This window comes from Carcharhinus amblyrhynchos, chromosome 6, assembly GCF_965287045.1.
Source record: "Carcharhinus amblyrhynchos chromosome 6, sCarAmb.v2.hapA, whole genome shotgun sequence".
In the NCBI taxonomy this organism is placed as follows: domain Eukaryota; kingdom Metazoa; phylum Chordata; class Chondrichthyes; order Carcharhiniformes; family Carcharhinidae; genus Carcharhinus; species Carcharhinus amblyrhynchos.
Window position 1 is genome coordinate 87,407,765 of NC_137329.1, and position 22,649 is coordinate 87,430,413.

The window sequence follows — 22,649 nt, forward strand, 5'->3', positions numbered from 1 at the left end:
GTCGTTATTTTTACTACTTGATGCTAGACCTGGAGTGGTCTCTTCAGCAGTGGCAGGTCTCCAGTCATGGCCTGCTACAAAAATATAATTGAATATTGCTGCAAAAAAAAAGAGACGTGCTATTTAAGCTTTTCACCTTGCAGATTGCATGAACACCAACAGTAAAAGGGAGAATTGTTTATACTGCATGAAAAGAGACTGCTGATTGGTTGGTGAGTGGACTCTGATTGATAAAGGGTGTGCCATGGAGAATGCACCAGGGAACAAATTAAACCAGATAGGTCATCTCTGATTAGTATATAACTCAGATTCTCCATAGCAAAGCTATGGTAAAGATGCACTCGTTTAATGCTGAGAGATGGACTGGAACCACCTAAGGGAACAGGTTTTAACAATGGGATGCATTAGGTTCTGTAAATGGTTGATATAAATATATTATGCACAAGTAGTTCTTTATAAACAATGTTTAGATAGTTGGCCCACATCCAGAAATTATAGTAAGATAGTGCTACATGCTTTAATGGGTCCAAACAAAAAGTGTATTATTTGGTTCAGTCACTGCTGTTCAAAAGCAGCGAAAGCTGGAACCTAAAGTAATGAATTTCAGCCCTTCTGCAGATGGTAAATAACATATTTAAGTGCTTACCTCATGTGAAAATCCCACAATCTTATTACAATAATAGGTACAATACAAACAAAACCAACCACAGAATTTAGAAGCTTAATTTGCATTCACATCCTCTGCTCAATAAAGATAACACAAGTAGGGTACATAAATCCAAAGGCAAACTAAGTATCATAAAAGAATTGAGTGTACAAGTTGAGAAGCGGAAAAGAATAGTTCAAGAGCAGAAGTCACCAATCATCATACTTTATAAAATAATTTAAATGAAACAATACTTAGCTGAAAGGAAAAGTATCCAAAATTGCAAATACTCCTCACAAAAAGGTTATTGAAATGCAAATTCTCTGTTTTGGATGTCAAGGGACAATGTCACGGAGAGTAGTCAGGCCAAATTTGACCAGGAATTACCTATTTGGATAGCTGATTATAGATTGCTGACTGCTGCAATAGAACAGGATGAGTTTTGTTCCTGGTGATCGAAGACATCCCAGATACTTAAAGCCAATTCAAATCTTTCAAAATAGCTTTAGCCCTCAATTTTCACTTGCACACGGATTTAAATATTTATTGTTGTCAAGCAAAGTTTCTGTCCTCCTAAATCATTGTCATCTGTCAGTATTATTGCATTTAAGTATAAATATTTTTATCTCCAAAAGGAATTATATTTATCTGTAATTGTCCAAATTACAGAAAATAAATCAATGGCCAGGCTCTCTACTTCATCTGTGGTCTGATGGAAAGAGGGAAGTATGAAGATTCAGCAAACATTTGCAACAGCTGTCAACCATTCTTTCAATCAGGCATTTGAACTCTATGACTCCTGATGAAAGGGTTCCAAGTTGACTGTTCCACATACAACAAAATACAACATTTCTTGGAATCTTACCTCGCACGAAGGAACATAGTTGTGGTTGTTGGAGCTCAATCATCTTAGTCCCAGAACATTGCTGCAGGAGTTCCTCAGGGTAGCATCAGCCCAGTTGCTTCATCAATGACCTTCTCTCGATCATAAGGTTGGAACTGGGAACGTTTGCTAATGATGCACAAAGTTCAGTGCCATTTGCTACCATTCTCAGATACTGAAACAGTCCATGTTCATTTGCAGCAATACCCGGATAATATTCAGGCTTGGGCTGATAAATGGCAAGCAACATTCATGCCATACAAGTGCTAGGCAATGACTATGTCCAGCAAGAAAGAATCTAACCACTGCCTCTTGACATTCAATGACATTTTTTAACTGAACACCTCCCTCCCCCTTTAAACATCATGTGCTCAATAGTGCACATCATTTACAGGATGCACAAGTCTCCTTTGACAGCATCTTCTAAATCATCAGATACATGGGAACACCACCAGCTGGAAGTTCCCCTCCAAGCCACACGCCATCTTGGGAGCTAATATCACTGTTCCTTCACTGTCGCGAGGTCAAAATCCTGGAACTCTCTTTACAACACTGTGGGTTTATCTGCACCACATGGCCCGCAATGGTTCAAGGAAGCAGTTCATCACCAACTTTTCAAGGGCAATTAGGGATAGACAATAAATGCTAGCCTCATCAGTAACATCCACACACCATCAAAAAAAGACAACTTTTGATCAATTTTTTTTAAAGTGGAACAAATTGTGAGCTTAAATTGGCCTGAATGATGAAGAACTCATAATATCACAATTTTAATTTGAAACTCTCCAAAGAAACCATCTATTTATTACAGTGAGTTAATAGTCATTTTTGTTTGACTGCTTTTACCCGGTACAACTGATTTTCAGTAATGGGCTGACAGTCCAGGTCCAAATCACGAGGTTGTGTTTTTAAGAGAGAAATGTCCAAAATTGAGACAATGGATTCAGAAAAAGAAAATTACTATAATGCACAAGGTACCAATACTCATAACTCAGAAATCCAATTGCACAAATCAGACATACACAAGAACCTTTCTTAAGTTTAGCTATTTCAATTTTGACCACATCTAATAAATGTTCAGGGTAACAGGTGAAAATGTCCTGAAGTCACTCTTAGACATGGGAAAGAAGGATAGCTTTTAAATTACAAACACTTCTTTCACAAAGGACCTATAGTGTTATTATTTTGTGACGATTACATCCTTAAGGTCATAATGAACTCTGATGTTACCAAGCATATTAAGCATTGCCACAGCATCCTCATCTGTTCACTGGAATGCTCCAAGTATTGGCAATATTGGAGATACCATTCCTTGTATTTGTTTTGCATAAAATTTTACTCAAAATTAAATTAATTTTGAGAAGTATAAATTCAAGTAATGTCAATTGAGATTTTTTAAAAAATCACATTAATAAAAGATGACAGTCTTTCCTCCATTTCAAAAAGTTTTTTTGAATATATTTTCAAATAATCTTTCACTTTATCTTGATAAACATACAGTATTACCAGTTTTGATGCTCTTCACATCTTTCTTCAATGATAAGAAATATGCTGACAACAGACGTCCGGCTGCATTGACTCTCACACCACTGGCATAAACACCAGTGAAAGCCAAATAAAAACCCTCAACTCAAAATAACATACAGTGGAGTGGATGTTAGGACTGCTATGAACTTTAAGTGAGGATTCTAAAAACTTGCTGTTTGTTTGTATTGTCAGCTTTCCTCATTTGCTGCATACTCAAACTATTGGACCCAGGCACTTTTTCTCTTGATTGATATTCCAGTACAATGCTGAGGTACTGGTGCAATGAATGAAGTCCCATCTTTTAAAATAGATGTTCAACAAAGATCTGAGCTGCCAGCTCTGATGCTCCAGATGAACTTGAAAGATCTTAGGACAGAATTTAAAAGAGGAGCAGGGAGTTCTCCTGGTTACTTGTCAATCTTCTTTCAAACACCACAGAAAGCAACTTAATTGATCATTCATCCTGTTGTTTGATGTGGGTTCTTGTTCTGTGAAGCAGCTTCGACATTTATCTACGTTATTCATTATACATGAAACAACTTGGAAATCAACAGTTGCTAGTTAGTACAGAACTCAAACATTGCTGTATCAGATATTTCAACAAAGCTTTTCGTATTCATCAGAACTGTTGTAAGAATGTCAAATTTCAAACTATCACAATTGTTATAACTACAAGAGAAAAGGGTGGTGATTATTTGGTAAGTTGGCTCTGATTGGCTGAGAGATTGCATGGGGAAAGTATCAGGGAACTGCAGGCACCGAGTTCTTGGGTAATTCGAACAATTTGAACATAATTTATTTTTAGATGTATTCCTTCATGTATGTGGAAGCCACTGGCTAGGCCAGAGTCAATTTCCAATCCTTAATTACCCTGAAAAAGGTAGTGATGAGCCAACTTCTTGAATTGCTGCAACCAATGTTTCATAGGCACACCCATATTGCTGTTAGAAACGAAGCTCCAAGATTTTGACCCAGCAACAGTCAAAGAACAGTGATGGAACAGTGATATAATTCCAGAATGGCTTGGAGGAGAACTTGCAGCTGGTGGTGTTCCAATGCATAGGAAGAAGAGTGGTTAAAGACAAGAAGGTCTCAAAATATTTTGTTATAAGGAATCATGTAATTATAGCATTTTATGATCTCTGGTAAAATGCAAATACTTTTAGGCCACTTCAAATAAGTGGAATTATTAGACTTCTACCACCATCAAGATTGCAGACCAATGCATTTTTATAGAATCACAGAAGTGTATGTAACACACAATTAAATCGACATGAACAACATAACATGACTTCACTGATGTGTACGTGCAAAGTGAAACAAACTGCCACAGTCATGCTCAACAAACTGTTTCCCGATTGATCCCATTTTAGCATCTCCTCAAGCGCAATTAGGGATAGGTAATAAATGATGCTCTTGCCAGAAGTGGCCAGTTTCTGACACATGGTCTTATAACACCACTCACTCATTCAGCAGCCTGACTTTTACAACAGCCTTACAACAACATTGACTCACCCATCATCATGATGCACGACATTCTCAGGTCCAACTAAAAACAACAGATTCTTCAATAATGTAATTAAATGATTCTTGACCATCGGTCAAGCAACTTCCCCTAACGGCGTCACCGCCAACACTGAAGTAATGTTCTGGGGACTCCAGGGAAATGGTGAAGAAATAGCAATCGTACTGAGTGCAAAGCAGGGAAAACACTTGTGAACCTTCTACTACCATACATCTAGGGTAACTTCTTCCAGGTGTTCACACCAACAGGATATTCTGGTCCCACAATTGGTGCCTCCCACCACAAGTTTCCCTGCAGCATGGAATGGATTCAATGGGAAATCCCATCAATAACGGCAGCTGGTAATCTATGCAGTATGCCTACATAGATACATGAATCAGCAAGAAGTGGCATTTGGAGTTTAATGTGGAGAAACATGAGGTTATTCACTTCAATCATAAGAACAGAAAAACAGAATACTGTTTGAAAAGTGCAATATTTGTAAATGTTGTGTGCTTGGTGTACTGATATAAAGAACACAAAACTAGCTTGCAGCTACAGGAAGCAATTAAGAAAGCAAATGAGATGTTCGCCTTTAATGCTAGGGGATTAGAGTGCAAAAATTAAGAAGCTTTGCTCCAATTGTGCAGGACGTGATGTTATGATTCGCGTTGTGAAACTAAACCAAATAATATGCCTGCAGAGAAACATGTTGATATCTCACGGTAGCCTCTTTGCATCCTCCTTACAGCTTGCAGCCCCACTAAGGTGCATATCCATTAAACTTTGATACACTACTCAATGTCTCTGCATCTAAGTTACTAATATAGATTGTGAATAGCTAAGAATGAAGCTCTGATCTTGCAGCACTCCACTAATTACAGCTGACTAAGTTTAAAATGCCCCTTAAAAATACTCTGTTTCCTGTCCATTGACCAATTTCCCCCAATTCCTTTAGCCCTCATCTTCCATATTAACCTTGTGCACAACATCCTTTTGAATGCTTTTTTGGAAATCCAAGTACACTACATCCACTAGTTCTCCCTTTCTACCATATTAGTTATATCTGTCAAACAATCGCTTTTGTAAAATGACACTGACTTTGTCTGATCATACAGTCAGATTTCCAAGTGCATTGATAAGACTTCCTTAATTAGAGATTACAGCATATTCCCAATGATCAAGGTGATGCTAACTGGCCTGTATTTCCCCATTTTTCCTCTCCCTCCTTTCTTGAATAGCAGCATTACATTTGTTAAGTTCCAATCTGCTAGGACTATTATAGAATCTGGAGAATTGGGAAATCACAACCAGTGTATCCACTACTACTGCAACTGTTGCTTTTAGAACCCTGGGATGTTGGCTGCCAGATCCTGAGGATTTTTCAGATTTTAGCCCCTTAAGTATCTCCAGTACTATTTCCTTGCTGATATTCAGTACCTTAATTTCCTCTTGTTTGCCTTGAGATTACCCTCCAGTTCAGATATATAACTTGTGCCTTTTATTTTGCACTCAGACACAAAATGTTTCTTCAATGTCTCATTTCCAAGCTCCCTGTTGTTCTATTCCTATAGCCAGTTGAAGGAAGAATCCAAAGCCAATCTTGGGACAGATTTTTTTTACAAACTGAAACATTGCAGCTATATAACACCTGCTTCCACTCCACCCTTATGATAGTAAGTGGCTCTTTATACACAAGCCATAAGACTATAAGACATAGGAGCAGAATTTTAAGCCATGCGACCACTTGTTCAAGTAACCGCACAATCAAATGCCCTCCATCTGTATTTAGTTAACTTCAATTGATAAATTAACACTTGCTCCAGTACTCATTACATTTCAAATAAAAATTTGACTGCAATACAAACACTACATCACATATAGACACCTAATACATTCTATTCATTTTTGCAAACTTGAGAATCAGGCCATCCATTTTCCCCACAAAAGTTGAAGTGGGGCAATAGGTGGCAGTCAGCAGGTGATTTCCTTGCTTATGGTTGACTTGATACCATGGGAGCTCATGGGGTCCAGAGTCAATGTTGAAAACTCCAGAACCAACTTCCTCCTCACTGGATAACTGTACTATCACCTCTAGTTAGAACTGTTATGAAGAAGGGCCAGCAACCTGAAATGTCAACTGTTTTTCTCTCCAAAGATGCTGTCTGACCTCCATTCTCCATATTCTTTTGCGATATTGGCCCAGGACTCTGAATTACTTGTTCAGTAACATTACTACTATTATTCCTACAATATATGCTCATGAATATTCTTGACTACATAACGTATTATGCTGAAAACTCATTCTATATTTAATCATCAGCTGATAAATGAAGATCTCAATTCCACTATTAAATGTTAAGTAGGTTGTGGCTTATGAATTGATTTATTTGCATCAGCTGTTCAAACCTAAGTTATTAATAATTTGCATACTTGCATCCTTGACTGTGCATCAGTCCTCTCTGGATGTCAAAGCCTTCATTCAATATTTGTTCAAATGAAGCTGTGACTAATAAGCTCACCAATTGACCTTTGGTTATCTTTCTTGAAATGTGTTTAATTGTATAATACTACTGAATTAAGACAATACAATTTTGATGTTTTACATATGAATGAAGGGGCAGAGTAACTACATGACCAAGAGAAGTGATAGTAGAATATAAATTCAATAAACACATTTTCAATATTTACATATGAAAGATAAAAATTAGATTTTTGTCACCCGTTCCACTACCTACCAATTTCTGATTCCGTTGATAAATCCTTTTATATACTACTAAGGGAAGTAGAAATAGATTTAGGAGACGAGGAATTAGCAACTAAGATTTGCTTTATGGATTGCTGTTCCAAGCTTGGTCAGCAATCAATGAACAATACAAACTAACGTTTATTTGTTTAAATAAAGTAAAGTTTACATTTAAAGGCTTCAAGCTGAATTGTGTAATGTTTTGATCAGCTACCTTTTGGACCATCACAAAGTGAGGGAAACGCTTATGTCCTCGCAGCTGTGCAGCGAAGCATGTCAAGAATTAAGTTTTCTGAAATATTGAATGGAAACTTTATAATATTATATAACATGTTAAACAGAGAAGATCAATCTAAAAACACTATTTCACAGAAGTATACATCATTAGGCCAAAGGTTAAGGTCGGGTCCTGGGGGAAGATTATGGATCAGGAAGGAATGTAGTAGTGATTGGGGACAGTGGGGTGAAGGGTATTGACACTGTCCTTTGTCACAATGACAAAGTGCACAGAAGGGTGTGTTGTCTGCCTGGTGCTCAGGTCCGGGATGTCGCATCTGGGCTGCAGAGGAACCTGGAGTGGAAGGGTGAGAATCTGGTCGTTGTGGTACATGTGGGTGCCAACGACGTAGGCAAAATGCGAACTGAGGATCTGGGGAGGGAGTATGAGAAGCTGGGAATGGAATTAAAAAGTAGAACCGACAAGGTGGTTATCTCTGGACTACTGCCTGAACTGAGTGCAGACGGGCGTAGGGTTGATAGAGCATGAGTCGCAAAAACCCAGCTTGCAGGTGCAGCAGGTGGTCAGGAAGGCGAATGGGATGCTGGCCTTCATAGCGAGGGGGATTGAATATAAAAGTAGGGAGGTCTTGCTGCAGCTGTATAGGGCATTGGTGAGGCCGCAGCTGGAGTACTGTGTGCAGTTTTGGGCGCCGTACTTACGCAAGGATATTTTGGCCTTGGAGGGAGTGCAGAGGAGGTTTACTAGGCTGATGCCGGAGTTGAGGGGGTTGAGCTATGAGGAGAGGCTGAATAAACTAGGCTTGTACTCGTTAGAGTTTAGAAGAATGAGGGGAGATCTCATTGAGACGTATAAGATGATGAATGGGATGGATAGGATAGAGGTGGAGAGACTCTTCCCGCTCAGAAAGGACAGTAGGACTAGGGGGCACAGCCTCAAGATAAAGGGGGGGCGGTTTAGAACGGAGTTGAGGAAGAATTTCTTCACTCAAAGGGTGGTGAATCTCTGGAATTCTCTGCCCGTTGAAGTGGTGGAGGCTACCTCGCTAAATATTTTTAAGTCACGGGTTGATGGGTTTTTGATAAAAGAGGGGATTAAGGGTTATGGGGAGAGGGTGGGAATGTGGAACTGAGCCACGACAGATCAGCCATGATCTTATTGAATAGCGGGGCAGGCTCGAAGGGCTAGATGGCCTACTCCTGCTCCTATTTCTTATGTTCTTATGTTTTAGTAGGGTTAAGGGCCAGCCTTTGTGGGGTGGGAAACAGGTCAGGTCGAGCCTTGGGGCAAACCCTACTTGTGACCTTCTAAAGGGGGTTCCCCAGTGCACCTTTGATGTACTCCCCCAAAAAGCTAACTTGGAGCTCAGATATTATGGCCAAGTATAATTAAAAGCTTTTCTCAAGAGGTAAGCCAAGTATGGTCAAAAGACTTGCCTCAGCTGGCATTTTCTAACCAAAGCATAGTCAGCATGTACCCATGTGAAATTGCGCACAACATACCATTTCAGTAAATTCACCAAGAGGAAAATATGCTTTTGGAGATTCATCTTTGGACCTCATTTTCAGAATGGTATGTCAATTTTGTAATTAAGAATAACCTTTAGATAAGTAATCTCTTCATGTTTATAGATATATTCAACCTCTCCAAGTTTTCATATCCTACAGGAAAGTAGAAATGCATTTTAGGAAATTTATTCATAAATGCACACATTTTCCAGAAAACCTTAATGAAGTCACTCTTTGAATTCACCCAGCTGCTCCTACAAAGCAGTAACTTTAGTCTGCAGTGTACGACAATTTGTTTCAGTTTGTTTAAAAGATGACAAAGGTTTTGACAAACATGATGAAATCTTTTTTGCATTGAATGCCTTGTGTATTACAACATACTCTCCATAATGCTGCCTTTGGTACAATATTAAAATGAGTGATGTACAATATTGAGTGGGCATTATTGTGTGGGTTCTCTATTTCTGAGCACACAAGGCAAAAGGAAAACGTCAACAATATCTGGCACAGGGAACAGGTCCTCACTAGGGCACAGAAATAATTAAAAAGTGATTCATGAATGTGCACAATTACGTGGAACTCCTAATTAACCCTTGGTACCTCTCCCTTGTGCAGTATCCCATATTCTAGTCAAAAGGCTGGATCTGCCATGAAGCAGCAATCACCATCAGATTGCCACTCAGCTCCCATTTTCCTAGTGGATTGGATGAGAGCTCCACATTTCTCGCTCAGACTTCTGACCCAGCCCTGCTGAAAAGTGTGAAGTATAGCAGCTCCAAGGGACCTTCAGTGCAGTGCAGGATCATTGAGGGAAATGAAACCATGCCCTTTTATATGGCATTAGCTACTGTAAACTGTTAAATATAGATGTCCCAGCTACTTTATCAGAGTATCGGAGGGCTCCAGACGCAGGGCAATTTGCTCTACAGAAGTTGAAACTTCCCAGGCAATTCCTGTGCAGTCCTTGCTTGGGGATCTCTGGGAGTAGGATGGGGTGAGCCCCCAGCACACCTTCTTGGGTAGCTCCAAGCTGTGACCCTCCAGTTAATGGAAAATCTGGGCCAAAATGTATTAAAGTTTATTGTCATTCTTACTTAGATGTCAAAGGCACCTCAGAGGCAGCACAAGTATCTCCAAGTCAAAAGTTCTACAGTAAACAATTTACCATTTTGATTTGGTTTACTATTGCCACATATATTGGTATACGGTGAAAAGTATTGTTTCTTGTGTGCTATACAAAGCATATCATTTGTAGAGTACTTAGGGGAGAAGGAAAGGAGAGGGTGCAGAATATAGTGTTACAGTTATAGCTATAGCGTAGAGAAAGATCAACTTAGTGCAAGGTAGGACCGTTCAAAAGTCTGATGGCAGCAGGGAAGAAGCTGTTCTTGAGTTGGTTGATACGTGATCTCAGATGTTTGTATCGCTTTCCCAACGGAAGAAGGTGGAAAAGAGAATGTCCAGGGTGTGTGGGGTCCTTGATTATGCTGGCTGCTTTCCAAGGAAACAGGAAGTATAGACGGAGTCAATGGATGGGAGGCTGGTTTGCGTGACAGACTGGGCTACATTCACAAGCCTTTGTAGTTTCTTGCGGTCATGGTTGAAGCAGAAGCCATACCAAGTTGTGATACATTTGGCAAGGATGCTTTCTATGGTGCATCTGTAAAAACTGAAGTGTGTAGTAATGGATATACCAGATTTCCTGGCCTCCTGAGAAAGTAGCAGTAGTGGGCTTTCTTAACTACAACATCAGCATGGAGGGGCCAGGACAGGTTGTTGGTGATCTGGACACCTAGAAACTTGAAGCTCTTGGCATTTCCACTTCATCCCTCTTGATAAAGAGGGGGACATGTCCTCTAATACGCTTCCTGAAGTCGATGACTATCTCCTTTTTACTGACATTAAGGGAGAGATTATTGTCATTGCACCTCTCTCATACATCTTATGCAACCTAGACAGGGGGGGGGGGGGCGGGGGGGTGGAGTGCATAAATGAGTGAGGTATCCCCCAATGCAATAACTATATATTCTTATAAACAATTAGAACATTAGGAGATCAGCGCATGCACAATGGTGCTCTCTAGCTGTCATCAGCCAGTGTCCTGGTGAGAATAGACTCCATCCACTCCTCCTACTGGCTTGAATCACAATTTACCTCCTTTTTTACACTAAATGGCATAAGATCATGTTGAAGAGCTTGCCCAAAAAACGGCATGATTCTCTCCCATTTTGTTTGGCACTTAGAATTTTTTTGGTAAGATCGTCCCTGATCTCTTTGTCATTTATGAAACTTTGTTGTACAATCAAAACAATCTGCTCTGTAAGATTAGCAATGCGATCATTAACTTACCAAAGAGAATAACAGATACATAGGATTGAATTGGTGTCATTTTTAAGAGATTCATAACAAAGCTCAAACCAGAAAAGCAACACTCATGCTGTTCCTGAAACTCCCTTTCTACAACTAGGTATACCTAATTCATGTGGACTTCAGCTGTTCAAGATGATGGCTCATCAACACCTTTTCAAGGGAAAATAGGAATGGGCAACAAAACCTGGCCTTGCAGTGGCACCAAAATTCCATTAAAGAATGTAGTAAAATTTCATTTCAGAATTAATTTATATTAAATTTGAAAACTACATCAGCACTGTGAAAGTTGTAGCACTACAAAATATAAAATTATTATCCAGCAATACTAAACATAAATAACTCGTGGCACAGATATTTATCACATGACATTGTAACATATTATTTGCTTATAATGACCAAACTTGCATCATGTTACAAGTCTGTATCACAGAAATGTCAATGAAGGAACAGGGCCAGGCAAGTCCCAGTGCTCATACTCATATTACCATTAAATAAATGTAAAGGCTATAACATGCTCAAATTAGATTAAAAAGTATTCAAGTTTCATTGTAAGGATATATGCCATCATCTAAATCAATCTATTGCCCCCTGGCAGAACTGATATAAATGGGTCAGTGGATATAATCCATTTGTTTTAAGTTATGAGGTGAAACAACTAGCCTTGGCACACATATTGCAGAGAAACAAAGTGAATTCGGCATGGCTCCTGTTCCTGATCATTTGCCAGATATCAACTGTCAAGAGGTGTGCTTGTATGAATATATGAAGAAGATAGAATTTTCAAATAGTTGATCACAGACCGTAAAGAGTGCTACATGAATAATGACCATTTATGCCAGGAATCCGCGTTTGATTCTGACCTTGGGTGACTGCCTGTGTGAAGTTTGAATGCTCTTCTCGTGTTTATGTAGATTTCCTCTGAGTGTTCTGGTTTCCTCTTACAGTCCAAAAGATGCGCAGGTTAGGTGGATTGGCCATGCTTAATTGTCTTTGGTATCCAAAAGATGCAAAGGTTAAGTTGATTAGCTATGGTAAATGCGCGGTGTCACGTGGATAAGGTGGATGGGCTGAGCCTGGGTAAGATGCCCTTCGGAGAGCTGGTACAATCTCGATGGGCTGAATGGTCTCCTTCTGCAACATAAAGATTCTATGCTTCTATCTTAACAGAATCCATGTTGGTTGAAGTCAAAACTAAGACACAGAGTATGCCCTTGCTGACAAAGTTTTTTGACTTCGTGTCAAAACTTCTCAGTCATCCAGTCTCCCAGTTATCCCTTATTTAAGGTTTATTTATTAATGTCACAAGTAAGCTTACATTAATAATGCAATGAAGTTACTGTGAAAATCTCCTAGTCACTACACTCTGGCGCCTTTTCAGGTATACCGAGGGAGAATTTAGCATGGCCAATGCACCTAATCAGCACATCTTTCAGACTGTGGAAGGAAACTGCAGCATCCATAGGAAACTCATGCAGACACTGGGAGAACATGCAGGCTCCGCACAGACAGTGATTCAAGCTGGGAATCGAACCCCCTGTGAAGCAGCAGTGTTAACCACTTGCCATCTATTTATGTGTTTCCTTAATTTAATTGGCATGAACAAACCATAATAAAGTGCTAGACATTGTGATCAATACTTATAAATCATAACAATGTAATTGACATTAACAATTTAGACAAGGCATTTACCAAACATCAAGATTTTAGCTCAAAGTCAAAGCTATCAAAAGAAATCAATGTCAGAAAAAGTTGGCAAAAAAAATTACAAAAATTAGAAGTTGTGCAAAAATAGTTATTTTTATCATACTTATCAAGGAACAAATTCTATACTAAAGTAAAAATACTGCGCATGCTGGAAATCTGCCTCATGCTGGGTGACAGTTTGGCCAACACCTCTGTTCAGCCTGAGCATGCTGCCGAGCATCTGGTTGCCTTTTGTTTTAATTCCTTATCTTGCTCTTATGCTGACTTTTCTATCTTGGTCTTCTGCAATGTGTTGAAGCTCAACAGAACACAAGGAAGAGTACTTCATTGTTCCATTGGACACATTACAGTCTTCCAATCTCAACGTGAGTTTAACCAATTTTAGATGTAACCTCTGCCCTATTCAATTTTCTTTTCAGGTTTCGATTTTACTTTGTTTTTGCTTTTGTACATATCTGTTTATCATTCTGTCAATCATCCTCCTCTGCACAGATCTTTTGTTTCTTTAATTATCCCATTACCATTCCATTTGACCTTGCATCACAACCCTTTCATCAATTAATTGCTTGTCTTCCAATCTATCATTGAGTTTCCTCTCCCCTTTTTACTTGGTCAAAACTGTTATATCTCTCATTGAAATGAAAGGCTATTGTTTCGAAACGTCAACTCTTGTTTCTCTCTCCACAAGTGTTGCTTGACCACTGAGTATTTCTAGCATTTTCTGTTTTTATTACAATATCCCATGACTTGGATTGAAGGGGTCATAAAACATCTTCAGAGTTGGGGCAGAGAAAACAATTTTATTAGCCCTGAAAATTTAAGGATCCACTTACATCCTTCAGGAGAATAGAATGAAGTGCTAAAATTAATTGAACATTAACCAAGCTTATGAACAACATTTGTAGAATTATGGTCAAAATGTGTTCTTGAATAACTTGATCTTTGCATTCTGTGAATTAAACTTTCTTCTTATGATTTTTCCTCATTTTAAAATTCCCTTTCTGTAAGTTCATCTCACAGATTTCCCAGAAATACTGCTGTGCATTCAAGATGTGGACTGAAAACAGCAAAAAGGTCTCAGCCAATGCGTAATCAATGCAGGCCACATTGGTAAATCAGTACACAGGAGGAAACTTTCCTCAATGACCAAACAGCTTTAGAATTTTTTCTGAAATTTTGCTGTTATCCCTTGATACTAAGAGAGGCTGTTTTGCCTAGTACAAATGTATGGTTTACTTCCAAGTATAATTTAAGTCAGATGTCCAATTTTAAACAGCTGACGGTCTTCATTCCCACAATCATACAGTGATGCTGCTTTTTCCATCATTTAATTTTTCAAAAGTACTATGTTGTTTGCCAAGAACCAATGCTTTGCAAGCTGGTAGGATTTATAGTGGAAGTGCCACAGGAAAAACAGCAAACCAAATGAACCATCCAATAACAAATCAAACACTTTAGCATTTCATGATCAATAGCTATCCCCACCCCCCACCCCGATTAAGGTAATAGAGAATTTCAAGCTGGTCAGTTCGAGGAGAAAGCTAATGGTTACACCTTCTTCTGGTAAGGTAAACCAGAAGGAGACTGCCACCTCCACAAGGTTGGTTTGGCCATTAAAAACAACTTAGTTGGATGTTCCAGAGACCCGTTATGGGATAAATGTACATCTCATGACGCTTCAGCTCACCCTGGCCTAGAACCAGTGCACTACAATCTCAGTGTATATGCCCCAACACTGAAAGCTACAGAGGAATCCAAGGAGGAATTTTACTCTAGGCTTAAACAATCCTTGTCCTGCCCCAATGAGCAACAAGCTGATCCTCCTTGCTGACTTCGACACCAGAGCTGGAAATGACACAGACCTGTGGGAGATGGGATAGGGAAATCCAATGGTACCCCACCCCTGAACACAGTCTTATCACAAACACTACCATGTTCTGTCAAAAGTGACAAATACAAATTCTCATGGCAACACTCCTCCTGACAGGGCAGTTTAACATCTCACAGGGAGGTCAGAATAACATCTAATAGCAAGCCAGCTACCAGCAGAGGTCCAATGTAAAGTCTTACAGCTAAGTTAATGCAGATACCTTCATAAAGTTTACCTATCATCACTGAATCAAGCAAAGAGGCTTCTCAGCCTGGATCATTCTCCTGGCATTGTGTGGTAATTATAGCTGATGTGGCTTATAGATTTGTTGAAGGAGGATGTTATTTGGGGAATGGGCAAGTTTTACTGAATTCAAGCGATCAGGGATATGTTTGGAACAAGGGGTGATTTCGAGATAAAACTAAGTGTATTACTCTGGTGTTTGTGTGTTTGGGAGAATTATAGTGCTGCTTCTGTGTTTTTGTCTTTTCTTTCATTTAACAAATAGACTTTAGTAATTGATACACCACAACTGGGTTGCTGATTCTTATGAGTGGTTTCACATGATTTCTCACACCACAATAAATTGCTGGTGTCTCACATTGAGGTGTTCTCGCAGGTAATATCAAGTGGTTCTTGACATTGATGATTGCTGGACAGCCCACTGTCCAATTTGCTCTGTGATCAACATCAATGTAGTCCCAAAGGAACGACAGCAACAGAAACAATGCAGGAACATCAACGCTGAGGTACTCAAAAAACCTGATAGAGTCCTATTCAGCCAGTGCCTCACTGCCAACCTGGTGACTGCCAGTAACCCACAGATGCAGAGCGTTCACAGCACCTGGTCTGCCCTCAAAGCATCCATAATGAGCACCTGTGAAGAGGTGCTTGGTCACTTAATCAGGAAAGATTGGTTTGATAAGAATCACAAACAGAACCAGGAACTAATAAGCTGTAAGCACAAGGCTTTTCTGAACCTGAAACAGCAACCCATCTCAATAGCAAGAAAGCAGTTCTGCAGATGGCTAAAGGCCGAGGTCCAGCAAAAAACCGTGACCTAAAGAACACATGGTGGCTGAAGAAAGCACAGGAAATCCAGCAATTAGCCAACAACCATGATGCACATGGTTTCTCTAGCACTATCAAGGCAACCTACGGTCCAAGCATGCAAGGTCTCATCTCACTGCTGACCAAGAATGGAGAGGTCTTCTACCAATCTCCCCCGGTTATCAAAATTCACAATGAGGTCTTGGACAACGTAGACCACTTTCCATCCTGTCAAAAAGGACAGACATGGACAACAAGGTTCACATGGCATCTACACGTCTCCAGCTGCCGGAAATTGGTGTGGAGTTGTTTAAAATATTTTAAGTCAAATTTAATTACCATTAGCGGGCCCAGTACTGAAGTCTCCAAGCCTGCTAGCCTCCCCCTCCCCACGCCAGGAGTGTTTCACTCCAGCTGAGCTTACAACAGCTTTCCACTAATGGGCAGCTGGCAGCCTGACCCCATTGGACTGAAGGTTGCCCAGGAGGTCAGGAGTAAGGGGGTGCCCCCTGGGCACTGCCAGCCTGGCCACCAGCACTGCCCAAGGGGGCAAAGTGGCAATGCAAAGGGGGCACCTTGGCAGTGCAAAGGGGGCAGGCAAAATCTGTGGCTGCCACTCTGCATTCAGGATCAGTGATACAGGAAGGGTGGACAGCAATCAGAGCTGTCAGGTTTGGGGGGGGCAGGGTCAGTAGGGACATTGGCACTGCCAGGATTTGGCACTTTTTGGGAGAATACCAGCCTAGATTTGGTACCAAGCTCATGGTCTAAAGAGCAGTCATGATAGCTGCCCTCTAAATGGCACTGAGATATGGCCTATGTACAGCAGGCACCTCAAAACCCTGGAAAGGTACCATCAGTGGTGCCTTCACATGATCTACAACATGATTAGCAGCTTAGGCGCACCAATATCTCAAGCATCGAAGATTTGATCAGCTCTACTGGGTGAGCCATATTGTCCGCATGCTCGACACAAGACCCTGAAACAAGCCCTCTAAGCAAAGCTTCAACATTGCAAATAAGCCCCCAGGAGGGCAGAGATCACACTCAAAGCCTCCTGAAATGCAACATCGCCACTGACACCTGGAAATCCCTGGCCCCACACTGCCCAAACTGGATGAAAAGCATCCAGGAAGAAGCTGAACACTTCAAGTTTTATCACCATGAGTAAGGTGATGCCAAGCATCGACAGTGAAAGGAGTGTGTGGCAACCTAGGCATCCCACCCACCCGCTCCTACAACAATTGTCTGTCCCACCTGTGACAAAGATGTATTGAAATCCTCAATCACCTGAGAATTCGTTTTTAACATAGAAGCAATTGACCCTCAAATCCGAGGAACTGTCTAAGAAAAAGAAACATTTCACAGACAATGAAGGCACCAGAATTTATATATATTACACATGGCTCAGGCAGTTGAATTCAGAAAATATAGCAAAATTCAAATTCAGAATGTTGAGACCAAGAAGATTGAAAATTGAAATCTTGAAACTTATGCCAAGAAATTAGAAAAATAACCAAACAAATCATCATGTTATGAAGTAAAACATTTAATTTGTGTGGGAAAGAGAAAAAAGTAGTGAAGGACACTAAGAAATTTTAACTGCAGAAGTGTTTTCCATGAGTAAGCTTGTTTCCCACCTTCCAGTCATCAGTGCCTGACCAACCACACCTCTCTAACTTCTGACTGTCACCTATTAATTTGTTTCAGGTCGTTGACTTTAAATTTGCCTTTGACTTCTGCTCAGAGGCTTCCTCCTTTGGCCCAGTGATATAGATCACTGAACTGGTAATGCTCTGGGGTCACTGGTTTGATGGTTTCAATAAAAAGAATCAACTCCTGCTCAGATAATTCAGGCTACCTTTCCAGCTTCAAATCATCCTAGCTTCAAGCTTTCAGCCCTGCAAGGTATTGTCTGGATGCTTAGCTGACTATCATCTCTCGCTCTCTCTCTACCTTTAAATAGGCTCTGCTTATGACTTCTTGGCAAACTTTTCCTTGGACTTTTCTATCTCCCCTTAACAGCTAAGGGCAGAATCTTAAAATAAATGGCAAAGTGTCAGGTTCTGACTGAACCAGTGTGATTCTCTCCAGAGAAACAGACAGATTTTCTCTCCAGATCTTCTGGCATTTGTCCATAAAAAAAAAACAGGTGGCCGTGTTTCTCAACATGATGATGAGGGGGAAACCTAAATACGCCAGGAAAGCTCAGCTGCACAGAGATCAGGGTGCCATTTTTAAAGGGCACTCCAATCAGATTAAATATAACTCTTCCCCATCCCACCCTCCCTACCCCACCATGATCAGAGTCAGCATCTCTTTTTTTCCTCCCACTTCCTGACAATGTCCATGTTGATCAAAACATCAGTCAATGAGTAGACTTTTAAAATACTATTTTGGCCGTGAAGAACTTCTGAAGATGTGGAAAGTATTAACAAAAAGGGAAGCACTTTCCACTTTCTTTTTCTCATTTCATATCATTAAAAAAAATTCCCACAACCTACTCCAGTCCCTTATTGCCACTTACTCTCTCATTTCTCCAAGACCATTTCACCATCAGGCCCCTGAATTCAAGCTCCTAAAACAATCCCTTGTTATCACTTTTCTTTCAAAACTTTACCAAAGACATTTCTCTTTAGCTGCACTCCAAGAATCAGAAACCAAAGTTGTTAGGCAGTTGTTAATTAAAAATCTATCCAATTTGCTCTCTTCTACATTCGTAACCAGTAGCGTTTTTGCAACCAAGTGTAAAATTTCACTCACCTCTCTGCCTGCATCTCAGTGAGAAGGAACATGTAATTCCCAATCAAGTTTCATGATACAGCATACGAAATACCCAGGTCAAGTGAAGAAAATTAATGGGATGAAAATGCCTTATGAAGTTAGGTTGAGGGAGCTGGGACTCTTTTCCCTGGAGAGACAAAGGTTGAGAGGCGACCTGATAGAAGTTTACAAAATGTTGAGCGGAATAGATAGGGTGGACTCTATTTCCCCGGGTTGAAATGGTTGCTACGAGAGGACACAGATTTAAGGTGCAGGGAGGGAAGTTCAGAAGTGATGTTAGGGGTAAGTTTTTCACTCAGAGGGTGGTGAGTGAATGGAATCGGCTGCCGTCAGTGGTGGTGGAGGCGAACTCGCTGGGGTCTTTTAAAAGACTTCTGGATGAGTATATGGGGTTTAATGAGATTAAGGGTTATAGATAGGTCTGTAGGTTGGTAGGTGTTGATGTGATCGGCGCAACTCGTGGGCCGAAGGGCCTGTTTGTGCTGTAGTGTTCTATGTTCTAAAAGGAATAACAGTTCAGCTGACCTTGCTTACTTGTAAAATACTGCAGGTAAGAAGGGCTGGGTCTGTTTGGTTAAATTGCAGTAAATATTCAATTTACTTTGAACATTCACCACTTATATTCTTACAACAAAATTTAGGATCCATACTTAGAACCAAACGTTGTTTTGCTCAGAACTCAATTTTGTTTCAAAATATGACACAATACGGTTTCAAATAGCTGCACTCAGGATTCCAGGTTAAACAGTCACTGAAATTTCATAAACCAGCACATGTATGACAACTCAATTCATGAATTCATGCACCCAGTGCAAACCTCAATCCAATTACAGTTAAGGTAGAGTTGAATTGGAATCATGTTCTATCTTGTCAACAATTTCTTTGAAAGACAGTTATGTGTTTCAGAACCAGACAGCAAACAAGTTTGAGCAAAGTACACTATATGGAAGTACACAGAACATACAGCCATTCAGCCCAACCAGCCCAGTCCAGCATTATGCAAACCATTTACTGAAGGATATTTTTAATAAGATTTCTATTACACCTGCAATATAGATAGTTTAAGCTGAAAGCGGCATAGCTAGAACAAGTTTAATATTATTGCACTCTAGGTTGGCTACCCGCTGACAACTATTTCATTCATTTTTTGCTGCTGCATTACTTTTCTAATGTATACTTCTTTTGACACATCTTCCATCAGTTACCTCGTTCATTCTCAACGCGACCTATTTCTGCCGCTTTTTGCTTTTCATTCCAATTTTCAATCTCATGAAATTTGATTGTTTTCTCAATCCAATCAAATTAGTTTCATCCAGAGTTTTCATGATAGTGATCTCCAATTGCAGTATTCATGATATCAAAATGCCAACCATTTTACCAGCTTTCAAAGGATAATACTCAAGTCTTTTAAATGTCAGAAGTTTAAAAAATATGTAAAACAAAAAGAACAGACTAGTTTTAGCAACCAGTGGAAATCTTTTCCAATTATAGTTGTAAAAATCTGTCTGGTATTAAATAAAACAATGCATTTGTGATAACACTGCAGCCATACTATCATTGGGAGTTTTTCAGTCCCAGGCTGCTCAGTCACATTTTCCAAAAGCAATACCTACATTTTAACTGAGAGGAAACCATTTACAACATGGACTTTGTCTAATACTGAGTTAGAGTGCCTTTGTTACATTACTGACATAAATTGTGACTGGCAGATAAACCACCACTTCAGCAAATATGAATTTTAGAATTATCTAGTAATGACAGAGCTACTCTTCAGTGTGTGATATCACTGGTGACAGTTGCCTGATGTTAGAATGTACAGGTGCCCCTATTGAAAACATATCCTGATTTAAAAATAACACTGACAGAATTCAGAATTGAGGACCATGATTTAACATAAGCATGTAACCACATACCAGATCAGTGGAGTGTAAACTCATCTCAAGTCCCATTTACCCAACATCCTTTTACTCATTCTGACTTACATTGGCTCCCAGTCCTGCCAAGTCTCCAAGTTAAAATTCTTAAACTTGTGTGCGAAGGCCTTGCCCCATCCAATCTCAGAAACAATCAACAATTTACAACTCTGAAATCATTGTGGTCTTCCAATTCTGGTCTCTTTCTCATCCCAGATTTTACTGCCTCTTTCCTTTGCTGACCATATCTTTACTGAAGATAGTTGCTCTGAATTTCCCCCCCTAAACCTCACTGCCCTTCCAATTCTCTCTTTCCTTTGTGGCTTGATGTCAAATTTTGTTCGCTAACCGTCCTTTGAAGTGTCTACCAACATTTTACTACATTGAAAGGGTTTACCAATGCAAGCTTTATTGTTGCTACAGTCCTTAATAATACTGGTGAAGAAAACAATGTGTCAATGTAAAAGCAGTTTTTTAAAGGAGAACTTTACGGCAAAACAAGATTACTCCACAGAACACACACACAAAATGCAGGAAGCCTTTTGCAAAATATTTCCAGTTATATCAGGTTATATTTCACATATAAAATTGAGAGAGTTTTTTTAAAAGCAGAGGTACGAAATGATTTCATAGCTATAATTTTAAATTATAATTTCTGAGGTGTCAAAACAATGATTACAAACTGTTTTAGTTTTATTTTTTCTGAATTATAGTCTTAGGTTAAAAACAGTTTGAAAAGCTATTAGTACAAACACCTCAATATGCATATATTGGAAACACCAAGAATATTTTTTTAAATAAAAAAGATTAAAACCACAATAATTCAGTTACGACTAGTTTAATTTTTTTTCTATTTGAACGCCAATTTATTACATATGTAAATTATGCATTCTACCAGAGATATAGCAATCTGTCATGTATTTGATTTAGAAATACTAAATTTTCATGTTGCAGTTTCTATTTTAGGCAAAAAAGCACTTCAGATGCCTTTGCATGGCCTATGCTGTCCTCATGACATTGATTTTCTGCCAAAAGTAACTGGACAGTCATTGAGAATAGGAATCCTGGTTTAGTTTTTCTCCCCATCCTCTCAGTAGCACCAAGACCAATTGTAGTAGTTGAACTATGATCAACATACAGTTGAAGCTTGAACCAAGGAATTTCCAGTTCTGCATCAGTTAGTATTACTGCAACTATTTGCCTGGAAAAATAGAGCTGCAAAACCAACCTGACAATGGACTTTTGAGGCATCAGCATTTCAGAGACAATATTGTTCAGTTAGGGTGTGAGCGATTATGGCTAGCTTCTGGAATAACCAAGGTGTTTTCATAGTTGCTAACTTTGGTGTATTCAAATAGTTTGATCCTATCTATATTGTTTTAACACTTCAGTTTCCAGAAGCACTATCTTTTTCCAATTGGAGGATTAAACTTTACATTAATCCTTAATAGTTCAGCTCACTTTATAATACATTTACAGTACATCTTTTCAGGTGATCAATACAATGGTTTGTAGCTTTTTAAGAATAAAATTAATAGCAGCAATGTCCCCCTTAGATTGGAAATGTTTTTGGTACGCTTCAGTAACACTGTCAATTTTCTATAAATAAAAAAAAATGCTCACCTTGTCTTGGTTTTCATTGTTATTGTAACAAAGATTCCCAATCAGATGGATTAAATGAGCTTTAAAACCAACAGCAGGATGGGTACTGTGACGAGTAAATGATAAAGATTGAGATGTACTGAAGATATTTCTGCTTTGTTTTCCAGCAAGGTGGGTTTGATACAAAAGTTCTGAAATAGAATGTGATATTCAAGAAAAAGTATAAATTAATATACCTAACACCTTTGCACTAATATGATCCATCTTAAATATGGAACAGGCCCTTCAGCCTCGCAAGCCTGTG

General features: G+C 39.4%; 1 protein-coding gene across 3 annotated transcripts in view; it reads right to left on the reverse strand.

Annotated features, from left to right (window-relative positions):
• The window catches only part of atxn10 (ataxin 10), a 229,861-nt gene that overhangs the window by 138,060 nt on the left and 69,152 nt on the right, over positions 1–22,649 (reverse strand). For all 3 annotated transcript variants that reach the window (XM_080190882.1, XM_080190884.1, XM_080190883.1), the window contains one exon: positions 22,367–22,536. In XM_080190882.1, the coding sequence (XP_080047008.1) occupies positions 22,367–22,536 (170 nt within the window). The remainder of the gene's footprint in view (positions 1–22,366; positions 22,537–22,649) is intronic.